At 46.6% G+C, this 23,679-nt stretch overlaps 1 protein-coding gene across 3 annotated transcripts in view; it reads left to right on the top strand.

Moving 5' to 3' along the window:
• Positions 1-23,679, top strand: part of LOC119466137 (uncharacterized) — an 82,328-nt gene that overhangs the window by 15,313 nt on the left and 43,336 nt on the right. The window contains exons 1-5 of one of the 3 annotated variants that reach the window (XM_049657684.1): positions 225-252; positions 11,151-11,312; positions 13,193-13,322; positions 14,619-14,749; positions 23,310-23,430. In XM_049657684.1, coding sequence (XP_049513641.1) covers positions 240-252; positions 11,151-11,312; positions 13,193-13,322; positions 14,619-14,749; positions 23,310-23,430 — 557 coding nt within the window. In that variant the 5' untranslated portion in view covers positions 225-239. Of the gene's footprint in view, positions 1-224; positions 253-11,150; positions 11,313-13,192; positions 13,323-14,618; positions 14,750-23,309; positions 23,431-23,679 lie in introns of those variants that run through there. The other 2 variants (XM_037726628.2, XM_049657685.1) reach the window with 2 other exon arrangements.

The raw sequence follows: 23,679 nt of genomic DNA, 5'->3' as shown, positions 1-23,679 counted from the left end.
GCTCTGGCTGCATCGTATTCCGGCGTCGGTCTCCGCGCGCCTGGCGTTGTGCAGTCTATGGCTGCCACCGCGGAGCCGTCGGGAAGGGATCGATAGATTTCGTGAACGCCTTGTCCAGCGTGGTGAAGAAGTAATGCCTTCTTGCGAGCATATCCAGCGATGTCGTGCGCAACGAGAAAATTTTCTAACCTGTCGACCCACTTCGCTCACTCCACGCTCATGTCGCTGGCATCCGTTGCATGGCGGTTGAAGGTAAGAAATGGCGGGAGCATGTGAGCCCTTTCCTTCTACTCCTATTGGTTGCTATGGGCGTTCTTGCCGCGGTGCTTGAGCTGACTCAGTTTACGTGAAATTCTGACCCCTTCTGACACCATTGTGGTGCCTTGATATGTCACGATTGACTGGATAATGACGGACACTAGTGAAACTCTAATTGAAACAGACACTGCTTTAATCCGCCATTGTTGTACTTACAGAGTTGCCAACTGTGTATATAGATTCGGTTGCATAGAGTGGGTTTGCAACAACAATTACGCTACATAGTTGCCAACTGACTTTAGATATTTGGATACATATAGCAGTAGAGCCACTACAGCCTGGATGCCTAATTGGGAACGGTACTACGCACATAATAATAATAATAATAATAATAATAATAATAATAATAATAATAATAATAATAATAATAATAATAATAATAATAATAATAATAATAATAATAATAATAATAATAATAATAATAATAATAATAATATTTATTTATGCACACCAAGAACAAATACATAGTAGGCGGGCCTGTCGAAGCCTGAATGGCTTGTGTGACTAGGCCCGGCAGCGCCGGCAACAGCGATGAGGTCAGCGTATATACATACAGACGTTACCTTAATGCCGACAAAAAATTGTGCAAAGAAAAAAATTAGATACATGTTATTCCAATGTAGCGTGAACATATTTTCACGCTTACATAATAATAATAATAATAATAATAATAATAATAATAATAATAATAATAATAATAATAATAATAATAATAATAATAATAACGCCTTGAATTGGGTTCCATATAAATAATTGATTGATGTGTGGAGTTTAATGGCGCAAGGGCCGGCTATGGCCAAAGAGCGCCATGACGAATGGTAATGAATTCTTTATGTATTATGAATCAAGTGATTAAATTGATTTACAAATGTAAAAGTAATGTGGCTGTAAAGAGGCCTAAGAACGGGTCGCTGTAAACTGCGTAAAATATAATGACAATGATTCATGATAAAGTAAAAGGTGCATAAAAGTTTCACTACGATAAAGCCTCCACAGGGCTCTTGAAGTAGGGAGCTCAGAGGCATGTTCTATAAAGACTAATTGTCACTGCAGCTACAGCCTCGAAGGGGAGGCTGTGCTACACATGACCCGGCCAAATAATTTCTAGGACATTAACTTCAACTAAAAAGCTAAAAACTGTTTTCAAGTTAAAAAGCGGTTCGTTGCTTAGAAAGAATGCTGGGTGAAGTGGAATATGCTGGCGATATGCAAACTGAAAGTACTTTTTACGCTCCCTTTCTATTTCCCTGCACTGAATAAGGACATGGAGAACTGTAAGCCTGTCGCCACACCTTCGACATGACGGATGATCACTTCCAGTCAGTAGGTAAGAGTGGGTGCCGAAGGTGTGACCTATTCTTAATCGACAAAGGAGCACTTCTTTGTATCGTGCTGTTTTCTCCGATATCCAGTGCCCTAACTTAGGTTTGATTAAGTGCAGTTTATTGGATACCTGGGTATCCCACTGTTTCTGCCAGTGCTTCTTCAGCTTATGCCGCAAGTATGGTTTAATGTCTGTGGCTGGGATGGGTATGCTTATGTCAGCGTCGCTAAAAGCTACTGAGGTAGCGTTCTCGTCAGCATCTTCGTTACCTTTTATGCCACTGTGTCCAGGTACCCAGCATACGATGATGACTTGTTTCCCTATATAAGCTGAGCATAGCAATCCAAAGAGTTCGTTAAAGACAGTGTTTTTATGTTTTCGTAAGCTCATTAGGGCTCGGACTACGCTCAATGAGTCCGTGAATACAATTGCCCTAGTGAGATTCGTTTGCGTTATGTGTTTTACTGCAGAAAGGATCGCGTATGCTTCGGCCGTAAAAATACTGGTATATGGATTAAGTGTACCGGATAGTGAAAACGATGGTCCTAGAGCTGCGTAAGCAACACCAGCAGAAGACTTCGAAGCGTCTGTATAAAATTCAGCACAAGAGTACTTCTCCTCAAGCTCAAGGAAGTGTGAATGTATATGTGCCTCAGGTGCTTGTTTTGATATTCCTACGAAAGAGATGTCACATTCGATAGTCTGCCACTCCCAAGGCGGTGGAAGCCGAGTTGGGGCCATTAGGACATTCTCTAGAAGGGGGACATCTGTTCCTTCTGACAGTGCTTCCAGCCGGAGAGACAGAGGAGGCCTAGTGGTTGGGCGTTCCATATAAATACACGACACGGGAGACCTGCAGTAAAAGCTGCCTTGAATGACAGCTTGATGTGTCAAGGTACATGAGCCTCATTTGCTATTTTTACCAAGCGGACTCTGCGCAAACTTAATATCTCATGTCGCTTAAGAATGACAAATATTCGATTAATAATAATAATAATAATAATAATAATAATCGATCAATCAATCAATCAATCATTTATTTATCGTGCCCAGGAACAACCGTGAGGTCTGGGTGCTGGCGCACGTATACATAGAAAAAGAAATACAGCAGGGGAGTATCAGCGAAAAAAAAACAATGAATAAAAAATAACAATATTGAAAAGTGTACATACATGTAACCGAAGGTGCAAAATGCATACATAAATAAAATGTAGAAGGGAAGTTGAACAATATGTGAAACTAAGACACAACAACGGAAAGCTCAGAGCAGAACAAAGGCAAAGAGTTGTGAAAAATATCAAGGTCATGAAAGTGGGCGTTATAGAGACTGTATTCTATGGACGGTTGAGTGTTGGTGGTGACAGGCAGCAACATGGAAAGGTCTGTGTTCTCTGGTGATTTTGCGCGGAATGCGAAATGTGATACAACTAAGGAGTTCGGGGCACATGAGGATACCGTGAAGGAATTTGAAAAGGAAAAGCAGGTCAGCACGATTACGTCGGCAGCGAAGTAAGGGCAATGGCAATAATCCAACAGTGCTAGAGCAGGGCCCAGAGTCCGTGTTAGCAAAGCGGTGATGATATATGCTTAGAAACTTTTTCTGGACCCGATCTATAATGTCACTGTTGGATCTAGAAATGCCATTCCAGACGACCGACGCGTATTCGAGTTGAGGAAGACAGATTGTTGTGTACAACTTGCGGAATGGTGTAGGGGAATTGAATTCTCTCGACAGTCTGCAAACAGAGCCAAGAGTGCGCATGCCCCGCATTGCGACGCGTTTAGTGTGAGCTGAAAAGTGTAAGGTTGTATCAAAAAGTACACCAAGATCATTGATCTCACGGACCTTACACAATGGTACAGAGTCTACTGAATAAGAAAAAGAGATGTTTGCTGTTTTGCGGGTGAAAGTCATTACTTTGGTCTTAGCAGCATTCAAGGTGAGGTTATTATCTGTGCACCATTTAGAAAAAGAAAGCAGGTCAGACTGCAGGATGCGACAGTCATCAACAGTGTGAATTGCCTTAAAAATATTTATGTCATCGGCATAGGAGGAATGAAGAATGCCGAATGGCGGAAAGAACGTCATTAATAAAAATTAAAAAAAGGAGTGGTCCTAACACTGATCCTTGAGGAACGCCGCTGGTTACCATGTACGATGAAGACGTTTGGCCGTTGACGTTAACAAAACATGATCTACCAATAAGATAACTCCGCAATAGATTTACAATTGACGAGTCAACACCAAAGTGCGTAAGCTTGATGAGAAGCAGTGAGTGGCTTACCACATCAAAAGCTTTACTGAGGTCGCAATATATGGTGTCTACTTGCCCCCTTTGAAGTACCGGCACGGAGATATGTGTCATGAAGCTTGCGAGATTTGTGATAGTAGAGCGGCCGGTGAGGAATCCATGCTGATTCGGAATCAACGTGTTCTTCACAGTACAAGACAATACGTTGTGAAGAGCAAGCTCAAAAACCTTAGACGTGGCACAGAGAAGAGAAATCGGGCGATAATTTGAGACATCGGTTTTACAGCCAAACTTAAATACAGGAAAAACACGAGCAGTTTTCCACATGTGAGGGAAGGTGGAAGTATTCAGAGAGCTATTAAATATAGATGTCAATACTGGGGCAAATATACCGCCGTACGCTTTTAAGATTGCGGAAGGGATGCCATCAGGACCGCAGGATAGGGAAGGCTTCAAGCGCTTAAGGCATTCGCTGATCAGCTTTTCATCAAACAACACAGGACTAGATGTAGGAGCCGTTGTGTGCTGCTGACTGACACCAGCGTTGAAACCTGAAGGCTTATATAAGGAAGAGAAATGGGCAGCAAAACAATCCGCGACTGCTTGGACTTCTACTCCACTAGAGTCGAGCAGGCGAAAACTCTCTCCGCGATTACTGGTACGCTTGCGGATATACTTCCAAAATTCCGCCGGCCGGTCGGAGGCGCTCTTTTTCAAGAATGCAATATATGCGTCATGATCCCGCTTATAGAGGCGTTTGCAGAGAGTTCGAAAAAAGCGGAATTCTTCTCTCCACTCATTAGGCACAGGAATTCTGGATTTACAGTGCGCGCGATCTTTACGCTTTAGGGCAGTTATAAGTTCAGATGAGAACCAATTGGGATATTTAGAGTGCCTAGGACTGTACTGAGGAATGTATTGGCGCATGCCGCTCAAAACAAGCTCTGCAAACTGATCTATTTGGTCATCAACATTAGTTTTATCTGTGACCAGGGACCAATCTCTGGTGGACAAGAAGTCATACAAGCCAACATAATCACCCCGCTTGAAAGCAAATCGAGAAGATTCATTATTGTCAGTCGAGAAGCTCTGCTTCAAGGCTGACACAGAGGCAGTTATCTTAAGTGAGGGGCGAAACTTATCGGGACGGACAAGGGAAATATCAGAACAGGAAACATCTATAGCTTGAGCATTAGAGAGGCAAAGGTCTAAAACGTTGCCACAGGAATTGGCGATCAAATTGTGCTGCTGAAGAGAACAGAAGGACATAAAGTCTAACAACAGGCTGCATTTATTCTCTATGTAATGATTATAATGAAAATATGTAAGCGTGTTCCAATCAATTCCTGGTGTGTTAAAATCACCAAGAAGGATACTCTGTGTTTGCGATGGGAGCATAAGACATTTTCAATAGAAGAGATGACCTGATCAAACAAAGCAGGAGAAATATTCGGTGGAACGTAGAAGGTTCCGATTAACAATTTTTAACAGCGCGCTAGGCTGACTTCAAGCAAATCGATTCCTGTACACTTTCTATGTCTGAAGAAGCGCAAGCTGAGTTGATGTATGTTTGCGAAAGGCATATTGCGCAGTAGTAGTAGCAGTAGCTAATTCTCGAATACTCCTATCGATTCGAAAATTTGAATACTTGAACACCCCAAATTATATTGATAATGCATCGGGCTGCGTTGGTGATGCCAAACCGACTGATATGGGCGAATGCTTTGCACACTCCTTTAACAATTTACTTTACTACTACTACTACTACTGCTGGTGCTGCTGCTACTATACTACTACTACTACTACTAGTGCTACTACTATTGCTGCTGCTGATACTGCTACTGCTAGTATACTACCGCTGCGGCTGTTACTACTACTATTACTGCTGCTACAACTACTACTACTACTACTACTGCTACTACTACTACTACTACTGCTACTACTACTACTACTACTGCTGCTACTATACTATTGTTGCTACTACTACTACTACTACTAGTGCTACTACTATTGCTGCTGCTGATACTGCTACTGCTAGTATACTACCGCTGCGGCTGTTACTACTACTATTACTGGTGCTACAACTACTACTACTACTACTACTGCTACTACTACTACTACTACTACTGCTACTACTACTACTACTGCTGCTACTATACTATTGCTGCTACAACTACTACTACTACTACTAGTGCTACTACTATTGCTGCTGCTGATACTGCTACTGCTAGTATACTACCGCTGCGGCTGTTACTACTACTATTACTGCTGCTACAACAACTACTACTACTACTGATACTACTACTGCTACTACTACTACTACTGCTGCTACTGTACTATTGCTGCTGCTACTACTTCTACTACTGCTACTACTACTACTGCTGCTGCTACGACTTCTACTACTACTACTACTGCTGCTACTACTACTGCTGCTGCTACTACTACTACTGCCGCTGCAGATGCTACTACTGCTGCTACTACTACCACTACTGCTACTACTACTACTACTGCTACTGCTGCTACGCCTGCTACTACTACTGCTACTGCTGCTGCTACTACTACTACTACTACTACTACTCGTTTCCATCCATAGATACGGGAGTATTTTTTCACACAGCACGATCTAATCTTACGATGGCAATTTTACCTAGCCTGCTAGAAGTTAATCAATTAGATACCTTCTCAGTGATTGCATTTTGATAGCCGCAATAGTTTTTACAGAGAAAGTAGGGCGGCCTCTGCTGATCAGCTGGATTGTGTATGAACGCATTTGAAATCTCAGTCCAACTCTCGAAATTGGTCATCAGTATGCAAAAAGTTCTCGCGCGTTTTCACAAGAAAACCTAAAATAAGAGCACCTGCACGCCAGTGGCGCACCGACGGGGGGGGGGGGGGGGGGAGTTGGGGGTGGTAACCCCCCCACCCTGAGGCCGACTTAACCCCCCCTTTTGTTTAACCCCTTTTCTTTCCTTGCGCATTTTGAGTACTGAAACTAAGATGTAAGACGCGCAATCGTCTGCACACACGCAAAAAGCGCATTTTTGACAATTTCCCTTGAAGAAATTGCCATTAGTGCCGTTTAGATGGTATTGGCAAACTGTCACCCCTCCTGGCAGAGATCCTGGGTGCGCTACTGCTGCACGTATTAAGCAGTGCTTTCTCACAGTGGGGTGAAAATGATCATACGGTTAAATATACTGATACAAAAAAAGCATGGGTAACATAATTTGTACGGATGTCACACTCATGCCCATCGTAATATCCTGAATTCTTTGCCGAAATTAAAGTCGATAACTATAATCTCGACGCTGGCCAAACATACGAACATGTACTTCAGGCTACGCATGAGCGATGTGCTTAACGTTGGTGGGGTGAATTAAGACGTGACCAGAAACATAACAGTCCCTTCTAAGACATGAAAATCTGTGAATTTCAACATTATTGTCAGGCGTAGAAATACCAAGCACAGCTGACACAGCTGGTTAGATAAAATGCCAACATCACGTTCTTGAACACGATCACAGGTTATGAAGCATGATAAGACTGCCTTTATTCAGAACGCGCAGGCACTTCTCCTTCGGCAATCTACCAGAGGATACACGTGTATATCGCCTCAGTTCTTCATCGGCTGAGTGATACTTACTGAAAATGGATGGCACTTAACTGAATGCGGTTCCATTAGCGCATCTGGATGCTTGAAGTTTTAATGCGACAGCACACTACTCGTAGCCTACAGCTACGACCTCACCGAAATACACGAATATACCGTACAGTATATGGTTTAAGAACAACTAGAAAAGTCCATTTACATTGGCACTTCAAGGTTGTACAATAGAGGATGGAATGAAGCATATGATGGTTGCTGAAACGCAAAAAAAAATAGCCATAGAACAGTATATGAGACGCGTTTGCTCCGGTGACATAAACAATACTGGCTTTTGAAACCGCAAAAATACACAAACAAAAAGCAAACAAACGAGCAGTGATTCTACTAGGTATGCCATGCGATAACACTGTATTGACAGTGCAGTGTTGAGCAAAATGAAAACAAATGGAGTACAAGGAACCAAGATCACAACTGTAACATAATAATTATACAATAAAAATGTGCTACAGTTCGAGCAATCGTTGGATCCAGAAACTTTCAATCTTTGTGCATTCAATCTTTGTGCACTTGCGGTTTCAGTTGCTGGTTCTTCAATGTTGCTGGTTGTAAAGTTTATAATCTGAGTTCCTACTGCTTTTGTATGGCTTATACTTCAAGCTTCGGCTCTGCAGGCTCTTTTACGTGCCTTTTAGAAAATTTTGTCGAGCCTCGTGTCCCGTTCGCGAAAAAGGTGCTCTCGTAGTGCTGTGTCCCTTATTTATACAACGATGTGGTCTCGAACGAGTCGGTCTTTTTCTTGTTTGTCCCCAAAACGTCACATTTTTCTGCTTGCCTCCGAAGGTCTGTTACAGATTCCTCGTCCCAATGTTACAAATCAAACGTCCCGATGTCGGCTGTCGTACCGGATCTTCTATGCGGCCTGAGACTCAGTGAGCCAGGAGCCGGCAATCTGCTGTGGCGTGTGAGCCCGGGCGAAGACTTCTTGAGCCCATTCAGTGGGAGTGTTCGTCGAAGAAGGACGCAGCGTGTCAAAGGCCAAAGTAGGGTGGCGGCCGAACAGAAGGCAAAAAATTGGCCGCATATCAGCTTGCTTCACTGCAAATGACGTCGAAAGACGATAGTCTTTTGCAGCCCCTGATAATAACACCATCTCTTCTCCTCCCTCCCACCTCTCAAGCTCTTCCCCTACCCTCGCACTCCTCCCATGATGGACGGAATGGAGGTTTTGCTGAATTCAGTTCAAGTTTCTTGCGTTCGCCCTGCTCTAGCGCCATCTGTTGGGACCTATATTACTGTTGGCTCAAAGCCGGCTACAGAGCCACGGGTTCAGTCGGCTAGTTTTTAACGCGCAGCGTCTCTCCTACACCATTTCTAACGCGTAGCTTTTTTTTTCATTTGCGGCGTTTCATTTTTCATTTCTTTCTGTCTCTCTCTTTCTCTCTATCTCTGTTTCTCTTTCTTTCTCTGTCTCTTTATTTAAATGATTCTCTCTCTCAATCTCATTTTCTTTTTCTCTCGCCCAAGTGCTGTTACAATCGTTGGTACAACGCTATCATATGGTTCCTATAAGTGCATGCTTGTGTGTATAGCCTAGTGATAAAGGAAAAAAAAGTGTGTATAGCCTAGTGGTTGTGACGCTCGCCTTCGGAGCGTGTGTACCCGTGTTCGAATCCCTCCTCGCCAAGGAAGTCTATTTTATTTATTTATTACACTGGCCCTCTGTCTCTCTTTCTCTCTCTACACCTCCTATCGTTATCTTGGTTTTGGCCGGGCGGTTGAATCGAGTGACAGACAGACATACGTTTTTCGCGTTTAGGTAGCCCAATAAAGACAATCGTCTTAAAAGGCGAAAAGCCAGCGGTGTCGTGACGGGACGAATTATAGGCGAAGGTCACGAAGGGTAATGTGCTTCAATAACAACTTAATGAGGGCTAGTTGGTTCATAATTAGAGCAAATGATATAAAGTAACAGCGCGAAAGGAACAAGGACGACAAAGGAACGAAGACCACATGACAAGCGCTGACTGCCAACTGAATTTTCATTACAAGAAAACCAGCCTTTTTATACATACTCAGAAAGCATGCGCACATCAAAGACTCGCTAATCACAATCTCAATCTTTCTTTCAGGAAGTTTATTTCTTTCTCCGATAGTAGAAGAGAAGGCGAAATGACACAATTGTGACCGGCCTCGGGCACGGCATGTGCTTTTTGACCCGGTCTCGGGCCGGGCTCGGACTTTCTGGTGGTGTGCATGTAACGTGCAGCGAGTTATCCTCGCAAGTCTCGACTCTGAAAAACATGTCTTTTTCGGTCTCGGGCCGGGTTCGGGCCGGTGTCGAGCCGGGCTCGGGCCTAAGGTAGAAGGGTGGCGGGTCGGGCCGGGCGGGTAACGTTTATTATTTCCGGGCCCGGGCCGGGCCCGGGTCTCGCCATAAAACTTTTGGTCGGGCTCGGACGGGCAGCCCAAAGTAAAAACGGGCCCGGGTCGGGCTCGGACTGAAAAAATCGGCCCGTGCAGTGCTCCAGCGTCTATCACGCGGCTTCGCCTTTCCTAATGCGCATTACATATGTGTTTCACTTCCACACGAGCCCCAAAGATAACGTTAAGTGTCGAATGCTTTTAGTTGCTTCTCGTCATTATTTTTTCAGAGGTGGTAAAATATGCAATCGTTTATTGCGGTAAGTTTCCTGACCTTGAAATCCGTCATTTTTGGCGAATAACTTCCACAAAAGATAAATGTTGATTTATAACTTCGAAATGTTTTCTATTATGTTAACGTACTTAATTATTAAAGCAGTTTTTACAGACTAGGTATCCTTGAGGCAAACCAGAAATTGAAGCCATTACTAGAAGCGGTGACAAAAGTTTGCTGCAATGTATTCAGTTTACTTCAGCAATTTCACTATACAGACATTTGTGGTAGCGAAACTTATAGTTGTGCTCCTTGTCTGATCATTTCGCGCTGTTACGCTTTAGAAAGTAGCCGTGGTTTTTATAAGTGCTGTGTACGTGTGCTTATACCACTTCCACATACTGAGTTCTAACGAAGACCATAATGTTACTAATGATGTTAAGGTAAACGTTGCTTTTTCTCTCTCTAACAGCGCCAGTATAATGACAAGAGAAGTCAATGCGTAAGGCAGCTTAGCCTCAAAAGTATTATTAATTTAGCGCTCGTGTGTCGTATACATAAGAAATTAGGCACTAGGGCGCTCGACATATTCAATTTACAGATTTACTTTCACGTCTTTACACTAACTTGTCCGTTAGAACGAAGTTCATAAGGCCACACTGTGATAACAGCGCTGCTCCTTCCCGCTTAGGTCACCGGCGTTGTAGCGATCACGTCACTTTAATGACGTGGCCGGAAGGACGGCGTGGATGCTGTAGACATGGGGGGTGTGGCGTTGTGCATGGCGTGCCTGTTCCGGATTTCGCGAAAACGGAAAAAAAGAAAGAAAAAAAGCTATCGCGTGGCACATCGAAAGCGGCATACGAAGTATATTGCGATGCGCGTCAGTTGACCCGCAACGGAAGCGATAAGGTAGCAATCCTCGCGGACCTCGCGGCCTTGGACATTGGCGCACGCGAGAACGCCGCCTTATCGCCCACGCCTATACTCATAATGCCCTCCATACTCTCGCAGAGAGGTGCGACATTTCGAGGCTCCCCGAGGTTCGGCCCTTACGTAAACGCACCTGGAGGCCAAAGATCATGGCGTCAACACGCAGTTTTGCACGGAAAGAAGCGGCGTTCGTCACCGTGGTTTGGATCCTCGTCGGCTCCTTGTCGGCGGCTTCAGGGCAAGGTTAGTGCCGCCAAGGTGCGAACTGCGTAGATAACGATAAATCGAGATAGGCAAAGTTTCACAGAGAGTACAGATCCCGGAGCATAGACAAACGTTTTTGTCACGTGACTAAATTCTTAAGGACACATGTAATTGCATAATTGCAGCTGAAGAATAGTGAAGTCATGTCTGCTTAGCTGAAATCACAAGACTAGCTCCACTTTTCGACATATCCATCCCCAAAACTTGCTAAACCATTCCCTGGCGCTCCAGTTAAGATCGTCCCGAACAGCTGTTAAAGGCACGCTTTTGAGAAGCCTTTGAGAAACTGGAACACCAGTATACTTCGTAGCACACATGGCTGCATATGTCGAATGTGGTGCTAGTCTTACGATTTCTGCCAATCAGACGTGACTTCCGCAGCTCCGCGGCTTCAATTTGGAAGTTACGTCTGCCATAAAATTAATAATCAAAGTGAATCAACATATTGATACATGCATATTGCGTGTTTCTTGTGGACGATGCGCGCGGGCGCTCCGACGAAGAAGACGAACTGCTCCTGGCTCTCGAGCTATCGACTGAACTGGTCAGCGCTGCAGATGTCTTTTATAAATATACATTGTAAATAGCCTCCAGTGCTTAATCCTTCGTTGGCGTAACATTTTGGTGGAGAGTGCCGTTCCCTGTCCTCTCCACGGAGCTCCGCAGCGGCCGCACCATCCAGCTTTCAACCATGGCTCTCGGTGACGGCTCCCGGTGATGGCTCCCGGTGTTAGATAATTGACAAAAAATATAGCACATATTTTTTTTCACTATAAAAGTCCGCGTAGACACGTAGCCTACTAGCAAAAACGGCAAGGGCCTAGATATGACTATATTTTTTATAATGTTCCGCCGAAAAGAAACACCTGGCATATTCTGTACATTAACGCTAATCTATTGTGCCAAGGTGAACCTTCTCATACTTTTATAATACGAAGCCTAAAGATAAACTACGGCAATATCCACGCGGGATGTCTATGTTATATTTCGTAAAGCCCGAAGGTGGCGCAGGGGTCCCAATGTTGTTGGCGAGGAAGATGTGCCGGCGCGCTTCGAGGAAGTGCGTTGAGGTGGAGGGGCGCGGCTGTGCTCCAGTTCTTGCGCGTCTAAATCACGTCAGCTGCCTACGGTCCACCTTGACGCTGTGTAGCTATGGGTCGCCACCCATCTTAAAGCGAAACTTTCTTAGCCCATTCTTTCGACTTCGCTGCTGCCCCTGCTGTCTCGCCGAATAGCTCTTGCTGAATTCGTGGGTCCTACTGAAAGTAATGTCACCGTCACGCTATTGTCACCGTACCACTGCCATTCTTGCGGGCTTCTGGCTGCTGTCTAGGGCGATCGTTTGCAAACAGACATCGGAAATAGTGCGAATCAAAGCGGCCTGTGGCGGCAGCCGATGCCTGTAAGTGCGGACATGAGCTCCAACACCAATGCGCCATCGTAGTCAAGCCATTGCCGTCTTTCAAACGTGATAAAACCTTCGTTGCCACAGATTGTCCGTCATACCATGGAGGTCTGTTCATCGTCATCATGCTGTCGTAGTGATTCCAGTGTCATCATGCAATCAATATCATGCATTCGTCGTTGCGTCTACGTGGTACAGTCATCTTCATGGTGTCGTAGTCATTCCATTCGTCGTCATTCTTTCTTCGTCGTGCATGGCATGTCGAGCGTAACAACTTCATGTTGACCGAGGAGGTTCCCAGTGAAAACTTGCCCATCTGGGTCGTGTAGTTTCTACTTTCAAACAATCGCCATACAGGAACAGCGTTCTCCACAAACACCAATGAAAGGTTCGCTTAGACCGATTTCCACAGCGCGAGGGAATCTGCTGATATTTCATTATTTCTTTCTTTCAGATACACATCAATGCGAACCGAGCTCCGTGAAGGAGTGCTACCTCCGCTATAAAGGCGCACTGTGGTGGGGTGAATTTAGGCTTAACCAAGAGGGCGAGTATGACGAAGAGGAATACAAGAAAGGTTGCAGGTATTGTGAAAAACTCGGCTAGGCTGTATCAGGGACGCAGCCGCAGTGAGTTACGCGAAACGTCTTGTGCGTGCAGAGGCTGTATGAACATCTGCTACAGAAATGACGCAACCGAATACGGAAGTTAAATTTATTCAGACATTAGAAAGCTTGTAGAGGTTCTGCAATGAACCTTGCAGTCATGCTCGCTCCATATTCCGCCGTGATTAAATGTGGTGAGCCCGAATTGGCGTCCGTTTTTCTTGCTACGGGCGTCTTTTGACGCCATTTCTGGAGCCTGCGTGTCCATCAAGGGGCCGCAATCACCGAGCAAGCGTGAAATGTCTGCTAAAAATTGCACACTTGCAGGCTCCACAACTCCTGATGCGCACATGTTTGAGTTTGATAGATTATACCTATTATGGCTGAGTGAGCTCTCTCAAACGCAATCACCACCTCTCTGATCGACACACTACCGAGATATGCGCTTCTGAACGCCGAGCGTGAAACTACATTTGGCTCCGATTCCGTCATGCGTGAAGCGATAACAGCGCCATCTGTGCGCACTATGCGTGCATGATCGAGTAATGGCTTCTTTCATCCATAGAAAGAAACCAAAGTAAAACGCGTAGGTGGTACGGTTGCAAACATATAAGTGAAAATGCTATACCATGTTTTCGTTACATCGGGTTTTAGCATGTGACCCCTGCTGGCAAGTTTTTGACACGGTTGTTGCAAAATAATTCATTCACGGGCTAGTTTGTACATTGTTCTTGAAAACTGAGTTGGCGCAGTGTTAATGGACTGACCATAAAGGAACACAAACGACTCCCGTCAGCGCCCCTCTACGTCGTCTGTGTTCCTTTGTGTCATTTTCATTCGCGCCACACGACGGACGCACCGACGGACGGACAGACAGACAGGCTTTGTGCTGCTGTAATGAAATGAAAAATCCTAGATCCTACGCAAATGGCGAACAAGTATTTCTTCACTGGTAGCTCAAAATATGTTTCCCAGTAGAAAGAATGGGGAAGCTTCAGAAATAGAAACTTTCAAGCGCTGTTTTCCGGCTTCTTAATGACGTAAGGAGCAAAAGTGCAAATTCTGTATCTGTGGGCGTGACAACATTGCAAGCTGTCAAATGGTGGGTTTGGTACAGCTAATCAATGAATGAATGAATCAATCAATCAATCAATCATTATGAATTTTATTAGTATGACGGCAACATGTTTGAAACAAAGACTGTGCAACAAGCTACGAATCGGAAGCTATGCTATGAGGGCGTGTCGCTTATAGCCTTGCATTTTTATGTTGCAGCCGCATCACAGAAAAGCAAGTGTGCCACGAAGACCTTGCCGGGTGCCCTGAAGCAATAAATGGTGACTACAGGATCCAAGAGAGAGGCTACGAGGCAATGCGCAACATTGTCTGCGATAATACTCTCAGAGGTGGGTCTCTTGCGAACTGGTTGCAGAAGGCTGCATAACGAACCTTCTTCCTCCTGGAGTGGTTACGCACAACTGATTTGCGTTGTTCAGTGGCCCAGTACTTCGATTTACCGCTTAATTCGCCGTTGCTCTGCGATTTGTTAGACTGCCGGTTAGCGCAGATGGCACAGCGACCACCACAGAAAGGCGTTGGTCCCGTATTCCACCCCCGGAATCATCCGAATTTTGCTTCAACTGCTAAGCCACCTTTTTTGAAAATCCACATTGATTTCCTCTGTAGTATCGTGTTATAGACTCGGGTGGATGATAAATTTTCTCTTTCAAGGTTTGTTTACAGTAAGCACGAAGTACACCTTTGAAGACCATGGTGGTAAACAACTGTAAGAATACAGACCGACGACGCCACGGGGTCACTAACAAGCAACAACACCTGCGGGCACGATGTTTAGCAAATGAGCACACTAGATGACCGTCTTGGTTGAGCAATTTGGGCATGCGAGGATGTCTGTGACTCCTTGTAACTCACCAAATGGCAATTGTGCCAACTCCTTTCCGCGATACTGAGCTCTTAGAGACAGCATAGAGAAGTAGTAACGTTACTGCAAGCTTAGATAGTATGAAATTAGGTCTTTAATTCTTTGAATTCTGATAAGGCCAGTGTAGTCACCAGAACACACTAAGCCTAGAAGGAAGGTCACATGAAAGATGTGTTGGTGACGAAGTTTCTTATAACAAAGTTCCCTTTCAGCGAGGAAACAGTTTTTTGCGGCCTGTTGAGATCGGCATATATAGTTAACTGACAACACTTCGGGCAACATTACTCTCCAAAGTAAGCAAATTCTCAAAATAGGAACTTTTTTCACGCCTTAACTGCGTAAAAAGTGATAAGATCAGAAATTTGGAACACAAGTCTGATATAATCGGTGGCTTGGTTTGAGGGCGAAATTTCATATAAATAAGTATGGTCAACTTTGAATCAACGACTGTGCAGCAAACGAACGCAGACATAGCTTAATTGGAAATAGAAGTCTGCCATGCTAATGAGAAATGTTTGCCTCTGTAAAGTGTCTCCCTAAAGGGACACACTTTACACGTGTAATTGTCGCATGCTTCGCTATCACTAATACTGCTTTGCCTTTGCGGCGAAACTTTTTTTATTCTGAGTCCTAGTAAAAGCTCTGCTGCGCATGACTGCGATTGATTCTGATTTAGAGTGCATCCGGCTTGGCGTCACTTTGGCTACTAAGTTAATTATATATATTTATGACCTCTGTATGCACGTTTATATCATTCATGTGCATTTCACGTGCATTTTACACCGTTGATAAGAGTGCCGAAGGGGTCACTGAAGTCTGCAGATCTTTTTCCGTGTCAAAAAATCAATTTGTAGAGATTTGAACATTGGTTCGAATCACCGACTAACGCAGCATTGTTAGGTGATGCTGCACTAGTCGACGATTCGACCCAATTTGGTTAACCAGCGCTAAGCAAAGTGAACGTAGGAATAAAAGCGCATGTAGTGGGGAAGAGGGTGAACGCGCCATTGAGAGAGGACGACGACGTCCGGCAACCCGGACAGCGCGAGACAGCGACCAACGTTCTTGGGCCAAAGCTGTTGTTACGTAGCCCTGCTTGTAAATAAACCCCCTTACAGTTCGGCGGACAGGTGCTAGGTAGTCTCCTAGTCTCCCGACCTGGGACTACGATGCCGTACCCTGACTCCAACGCCAGCGATGACGGAAAAAATCACCACCCAAGGCCCCTCTCAGACTCAACCCACCATCTGTCCCGGCGTGCTGCCTCAACGTCACTTCCCGATATTCAGCGGGACTGACGACCAAGACGTCGAGGACTGGTTGGCAACTTACCAGAGGGTGAGCGCAGTCAACAAATGGGACGATGGGACTAGGCTGACCAATGTCATATTTTACTTGAACAGCGCCGCCAGTCTCTGGTTCCGCAATCAGGAAGGGGAGATTCACAACTGGGCATCGTTCAAGACAACTTTTTCGGAAATATTCGGCCGCCCCGTGGTACGCAAGCTCCGCGCAGAACAGCGACTTCGTGAACGCGCTCAACAACCCGGTGAGAACTTCCCCAGTTATATTGAAGACGTCGTCGACTTGTGTAAGCGTATAAACCCATCAACCCTTGAGTCGGATAAGATCAAGCAAATCTTGAAAGGAATAGCCGATGACGCATTTCAAATGTTATTGGCAAAAGACCGACAAACCATCGCAGATGTTGTCAGCTTGTGCCAGAGTTTCGACGAATTGCGCAAGCAACGGGCCCAAACTCGACGCCCTCTGGAACAGAAGGACTTGATCGCATCCTTGACTTTGGGCGACCAGAATGCACTGTTGATTCAGATCAAGCAGTTCGTGCGTGAGGAGGTCGCCCAACAACTCTCCATTTTGTCGAGCACGCCCGAGCCAGCACAGTCACATCTGGCCCCAGTCATACGACAAGTTATCCAGGAAGAGGTCACTGACGTTTTGCCTTTCGCTCATGCGCCACCTCCGGAGTCTGCGCCCTTGACGTACGCGCAAGTCGTCGCTGCCGGGTCGCATCATCAGCCAACCTATTGTTCCGCGCCGGCAGCCGTTCGACTACCACCTGTTCAGTTCAGCCGACCAGTGCTCACGTTTTCAAATCCATGGTGCACTGCGGACAATCGCCCTATATGCCATTCTTGCGGTTATGCAGGACATGTGGCATGCTTCTGTCGCCGTCGCTCTCCTGTTCAAATAGACACCACGCGACCGTCTGCGTACGATTCTAGACGCTTTGATGGCACAGCGCGGCTACAACAATCTTCTTCGCCCGAGCGCGTGCCCGAGCGCCTGCCGTCCGCTACCCACCGATCTCTATCCCATCGACGTCGCTCTCTGTCACCTATGCGCCGTTGGCCCTACCCTTCTGACGCGGAAAACTACATGCCGCAGTTCCCGAGACACGAACTGCGTTGTCGTCGATCAATTCAAGTCCTCACATTTCTCCGGCCAACCTCATTAACGTTTTTGTGGATGGCTTTCATACCCTTGCGCTTGTGGACACTGGTGCTGCAGTTTGAGTGATAGGACACGAGACTTTGCCGCTTGCTTAGGAAGGTTACGACGACATCAAAGGGACTGTCCCTCCGTACCGCCAGCGCAGACCACATTCAGCCATCAGCCGCCTGCGTAGCCCACGTCGTCATTCAAGATGTTGTGTATCCCATTGAGTTTCTTCTGTTATCGGCCTGTTCGCATGATGTCATCCTCGGTTGGGATTTTCTCTCTCGCCATCATGCTGTTATTGACTGTGCTCATGCCGAGGTGGCATTCTCTGCGTTGTGTTCCGAGTCGTCTGCCCCTACGTTGGAGAAGTTGTTTATCTCCGATTATACGAACATCCGACCCAGTAGTGCAGCCCTTGTCCCCGTGTCCTGTGTCACCGTTGGTGAGTACACAGTTCTATTTACCCCCTCCGAGACCGTTCAGTGCCGCAGGGATCCTACACTGCCATTTGCCGTTCTCGACATGCCCAACGGCGCTACATCGTTGTTTGTTATGAATTCGTTGCCAGTTCCCTCAACCTTTCTCCGTGGAGAGTGTTTAGGCACAATTTAGCCACTCTACGTATCCTCCATCTTCTGCCTTGACGACGCGGACAACTTTCAACTTAGTGCCCTGACACCTTCTGCCGGTACGCCTGATCGCCCACCTTTAAGCATGTTTGGCTCCGCCATCGACAACGAACTTGCAGAGGCGCACCGCGAGAAACTTCTTGCACTTCCACACCAGTTTCGTGGCTCGTTTGATTGCCAGATGTCATTAGGCCACATGCACACTGTTCTCCATCCGATTGACACCGGCTCAAAAGCGCCTCTCCGACAGCGCCCTTACCGCGTATCCACTGCTGAGCGTCGTGTGAACTCCGAACAAGTCGACGACATGCTTCAGCGCGGCATCATTAAGCCGTCCTGCAGTCCCTGGTCGTCGCCTGTTGTTCTCGCCAAAAAAATGAGGACGGCTCGTTACGCTTCTGCGTCGATTACCGCCGATTAAACAAAGTTACGCGCAAAGATTGGTATCCTCTGCCACGAATCGATGATGCCCTGGACTGCTTGCAAGGAGCCGAATTCTTTTCATCACTAGACTTAAGATCCGGCTATTGCCAGGTTCCTATGGCACCATCCGATCGCCCAAAAACTGCCTTCATAACTCCCGATGGGCTGTACGAATTCAATGTCATGCCCTTCGGTCTATGTAATGCCCCAGCCACATTCGAAAAGATGATGGACAGTGTCTTGCGTGGGTTAAAGTGAAAGACATCAGGACATGCCTGTGCCACCTGGATGACTTCGTTTTTTTCTCCCCTGATTTCGATAGCCACCTTCATCGTCTTTGCGAAGTATTGAGCTGTTTAACCCACGCAGGACTTCACCTTAACACCGAGAAGTGCCGATTGGGAGCTCGCTAACTCACCATCCTGGGCCACGTAGTCTCGAAGGAAGGCGTCCTTCCCGATCCGCAGAAACTTCGTGCTGTTGCTGAATTCCCGAAGCCTACCACCGTGAAAGCCCTTCGAAGTTTCCTTGGTCTGTGTTCATACTTCCGCCGCTTTGTGAAGAACTTCGCTTCTATAATAGCACCACTAACGAAGATGTTCACCGGCGATAGCTATCTGTCTGGTTGGTCGACGGCACGTGATGAGGTTTTCACAACATTACGTCATCTCTTGACTTCACCACCCATTTTACGTCACGATGACCCTACCGCTCCAACCCAGGTACACACGGATGCTAGTGGGATTGGACTTGGCGCTGTACTTGCCCAACGAAAGCCGGGCTTCTCTAAGTACATAGTTGTATATGCTAGTCGTGCCCTCACGAGGCAGAGTGCAAGTGCTCGGTTACCGAAAAGGAATGTTTGGCCATTGTTTGGGCGCTGCAGAAATTTCGCCCTTACTTGTACAGTATATCGTTTGATGTCCTCACCGATCACCATACGCTCTGCTGGTTGGCTTCATTGAATGATCCGTCGGGTCGACTTGGACGCTGGGCGCTACGTTTACAAGAATTTTATATTCGCGTCCTTTACCGCTTCCGACGCAAGCGCGCCGACGCCGACACACTTTCCCGCTCGCCCGTGCCTTCTGACGTTGCGCCCGTTTCCCTTTCTGCTATTTCCTTCGCTTAACATCAATATCACTTACATGCCTTCCAAAGAGCGCAAGGATCCCTGGATCGCCTCGCTGATCGACGTTCTAGCTGCGCCTTCGACGACCCCTGCCCCACGGCACTCTCGTGCCTTTCGTCGCCAGGTAGCTCATTATACTCTTCGGGACGCTATGTTGTACCGCCGCAACTATCAGCCAGATGCTCGAAAGTGGCTTCTTGTTACACCTCGCACTTTACGCTCCGATCTGTGCACGCACTTCCACGCCAACCCACAAAACGAGCACGCTGGCGTTTGAAAACCTATGATAGACTTCGCCAGCGATTCTACTGGCGTGGAATGTACACATACATCCGCAAGGCACATTTGCTCCTGCATTGAGTGTCAACGCCGGAAGACAACTTGTCACACGCCTGGGCCATTGCAACCTTTGCCGTGTCCAGCTCGCCCGTTCGATAGACTCGGCATAGACCTGTACGGGCCCCTTCCTTCCACCCCTGCGGGCAATCGGCGGATTATTGTGGCCGTCGACCATCTCACTCGTTATGCCGAAACTGCTGCTCTTCCAACAGCTTCAGCTCGTGATGTTGCCTTGTTCATCTTGCTCAGCTTCGTTCTTCGCCACGGTGCGCCACGCGAGCTGCTTAGCGACCGAAGGCGTGTGTTACTTTTGCAAGTCGTCCAAGAGCTTCTGAGTGCGTGAAATACTATTCATCTTACCACTACAAGCTATCATCCACAGTCTAATGGCTTGACGGAGCGCTTTATCCGAACACTTGGTGATATGTTCTCCATGTACATAGCCTCCGACCATTCTAATTGGGACTTGTTGCTTCCTTTTGTGACATATGCCTACAACACAGCCACACAAATCACCACTAGATTTCCCCCTTTCTTTCTCCTATACGAACGTGAGCCCTCTGTCAAACTGGGTACTATATTTCCGTACCGCCTGGACACGTCCGAATACCGCCCAGCCTCAGAACTCGCTCAGTGTGCCGAAGAGTGCCGCCAACTAGCACGCTCATTTCCATCTGTGACACAAGGTCTTGAAAAAGAACGCCGTGACCCAGCTAAACCTGCCCCTGCCTTCCCTATTGGCTCGTTCCTGTGGCTTTCAATTCCTTGCCAGACCCCCGGTCTCTCCCGCAAGTTTGCAGCAAAATATCATGGTCCCAACCGGATCGTTCTATGCCGGTCGCCGGTGAACTACGTCGTCGAGCCTGTGACACCTCCCACCGACAGACGCTGCCGCGGTCGTGAAACAGTCCACAAGAGGCGCTTAAAGCCCTACTACGACCCTCTGGTGCTTGCATCACCTTGAGTCGCCAGGATGGCTCCTCTTCGCCGCCGGGGCCAATGTAGTGGGGAAGAGGGTCATGAACTATTGAGAGAGGACGACGACGTCCGGCAGCCCGGAGAGCGCGAGACAGCGACCGACGCTCTTGGGCCAAGGCTGTTGTTACGTAGCCCTGCTTGTAAATAAGCCCACTTACACGCATGATGAACTGTGGTTTTTCTTCCGCACTCGTTAAGCGTGTTGCGTAGTAGTTCTCTTGGGACTCGAAGCGCATGACTGAAGTCGCAGGAGCCAATCAGTAAGCCTTTCTGTCTTCCACTGGTGTCTTTTCTATAGCTGTTTAGTGGTTTAGTTGGTTGTTGTCGGCTCTTTGTGATCTGATAGTCTGCTCTCGTACTTCGGCATCAGGAACTGCAACCCTCATCGATGAGAATAATTCAAACCGAATTTAATCGTAGACAGAGGCGCGAGAGGTTACACTAACAGCGATCGACACGGAAAGAAAGTACAAGAAATGAGAGCGGATAAGCAAAATCCTCGGAGTGGACCGTCAGCCCAATCGGGCACTTTGGAGATCGCTCCGTTGTCCCTCAAGTCTCGGACAACTCCTGGTGCCGACATCGTCGCTTCTCTGCAGCTGACGTCTTCGATTTTCTGCTGCCGATCGACTCCTTCACTTCTTGCCTCTTGTTCTGCTTGTCTATACGGGCACCTACCCAGTGCCACGTACCCATTCTGGAGAACTCGCCAAGAATGTTCCCATACCTAGTGTCACGTACCCCGTTACACGTACAAAATGACACAAGTTGTCTGTTCGGGTTCATACCGAGTGGCACATTTCCAATTGCCGCATACCCAATGACTGACACAAGTTGTTTAGCCCCAAGCTGACTATTCGCGCACGTAGCTCGTGGCCCTAGCTGGCTTGAAAGAGGTTAGATATGGGTCGTACACCATACATACCGCAAAATTGGTTAATTTCCCAAAGAATGTTGATCGCACTTGAAAGAAGAAGAAAAGAAAGCAGACTGTGACTTATTTTCCTAAATTTGGATTTTACCAAAAAAAGGCAAGTATGTAAAATATCTTCTAAAAAGAAATCAACAAGGGTTTCAAAGTTCTGAATTATTACTGAGCAGTTTCGTAATCTTGAGTATTGTCATAGCCTAGGGCACCTGGCACACATGAGGTTCGCATTCATCGCAGGAAACCGCAAAAAAAAAAAACATTCATTCACAATATAGTGTTACACTGATTGTCATGATTATAAGGATCATGCGAAGTTACTGACTTCTGCCGGTCAGGGCTTAGTTGACAGCACGAATATCCACCTCATTTTTTACTGGTTTTCAGCAAACGCCTAACATAGGCGTTAAGCATATTTGTTGCCGCAGTCGTCACACCGCTATACGGAAATACCACGAGGTCCACCACAGAGGTTACTAAAGGAACAGGTAAATAGATGTTCACGTGAGCACTTGCAGAGAGAAAAAAAAAAGGAGGCACAGTGATGCGTGGAAAAAGTAGTTTAAACATGCCCTAAATTAGTGCAGAAACAGCTCACTCATCAAACTCACCAATACTCACCAAAAACTCACCAAACAACGCCGAAGTTTTATCTTCCGCAAAATCCGAAGACTTCATTGGAAGACGATTGATTATAAACTATTCTTTCAGAACATGCCGATTCCTTCATGGACAAGTCTGTCACAGGCTCGGTACCGGAAGCACAGTTCATGCGGGGTGACCCCTAATGCGTTCAACAAAAATTGCAGCTCCAACTCGAAAAGCGGTTCACTATGGTGATGAGACGAAGCAAGAGCGCGAACACCCACGTTATGCTTCATGTATTGGCGCTGGACGAACAAATAGCGCACTTGCTCAATTCGCCACATCCACAGAAGCTTGAAATGGCGCAGGCATATCGTGCATTTATGAATGCGCGTTTTCGTTGTTGTTGCTTTAAGACGTGGTTTATTGTTCTTGCGTTTGTTGTGGTTGTAGTTGTTGTTCTTCTTTTTGTCTACCAAAAGGCAATAGTTATTTCAGTATGCCACGCTCCAATTTTTTTCCCTCCATGCTATGCAACAACTCGCAGAATTTCACAAAGCCTTCCAGTGTAGGGACGAGGAGAAGCTGGAAGCCTGCGCGAGAACGATGTTACCGGCATCCGATCCACAGGATGCTGGCACACCGTCCCCCGTGGAAGAGCACTGCCGGTGAGCTTTGCCGCAATGCGCGCGATTTTTACCACCTCCGCATTCACAGGCTGTCTCGGGGCCTTCACTTTAAGCTTAAAAAGACGCGGGGTTCTTTAACATGCAACTAAGCCTAAGCACAGGAGCGTCTTTGCATTTAATCTCCACCGACATACGGCCACCGTGGTCAGGATCAAACCCGCACCTTTAGGTGAGCAGCGCAAAGCCATGGTCACTGGGCTATACCTCGGAAGGTAAGGTTAATGCTAA

This window comes from Dermacentor silvarum, chromosome 10, assembly GCF_013339745.2.
Source record: "Dermacentor silvarum isolate Dsil-2018 chromosome 10, BIME_Dsil_1.4, whole genome shotgun sequence".
Lineage (NCBI taxonomy): Eukaryota > Metazoa > Arthropoda > Arachnida > Ixodida > Ixodidae > Dermacentor > Dermacentor silvarum.
This window is presented reverse-complemented; position numbering and strand designations above follow the sequence as displayed.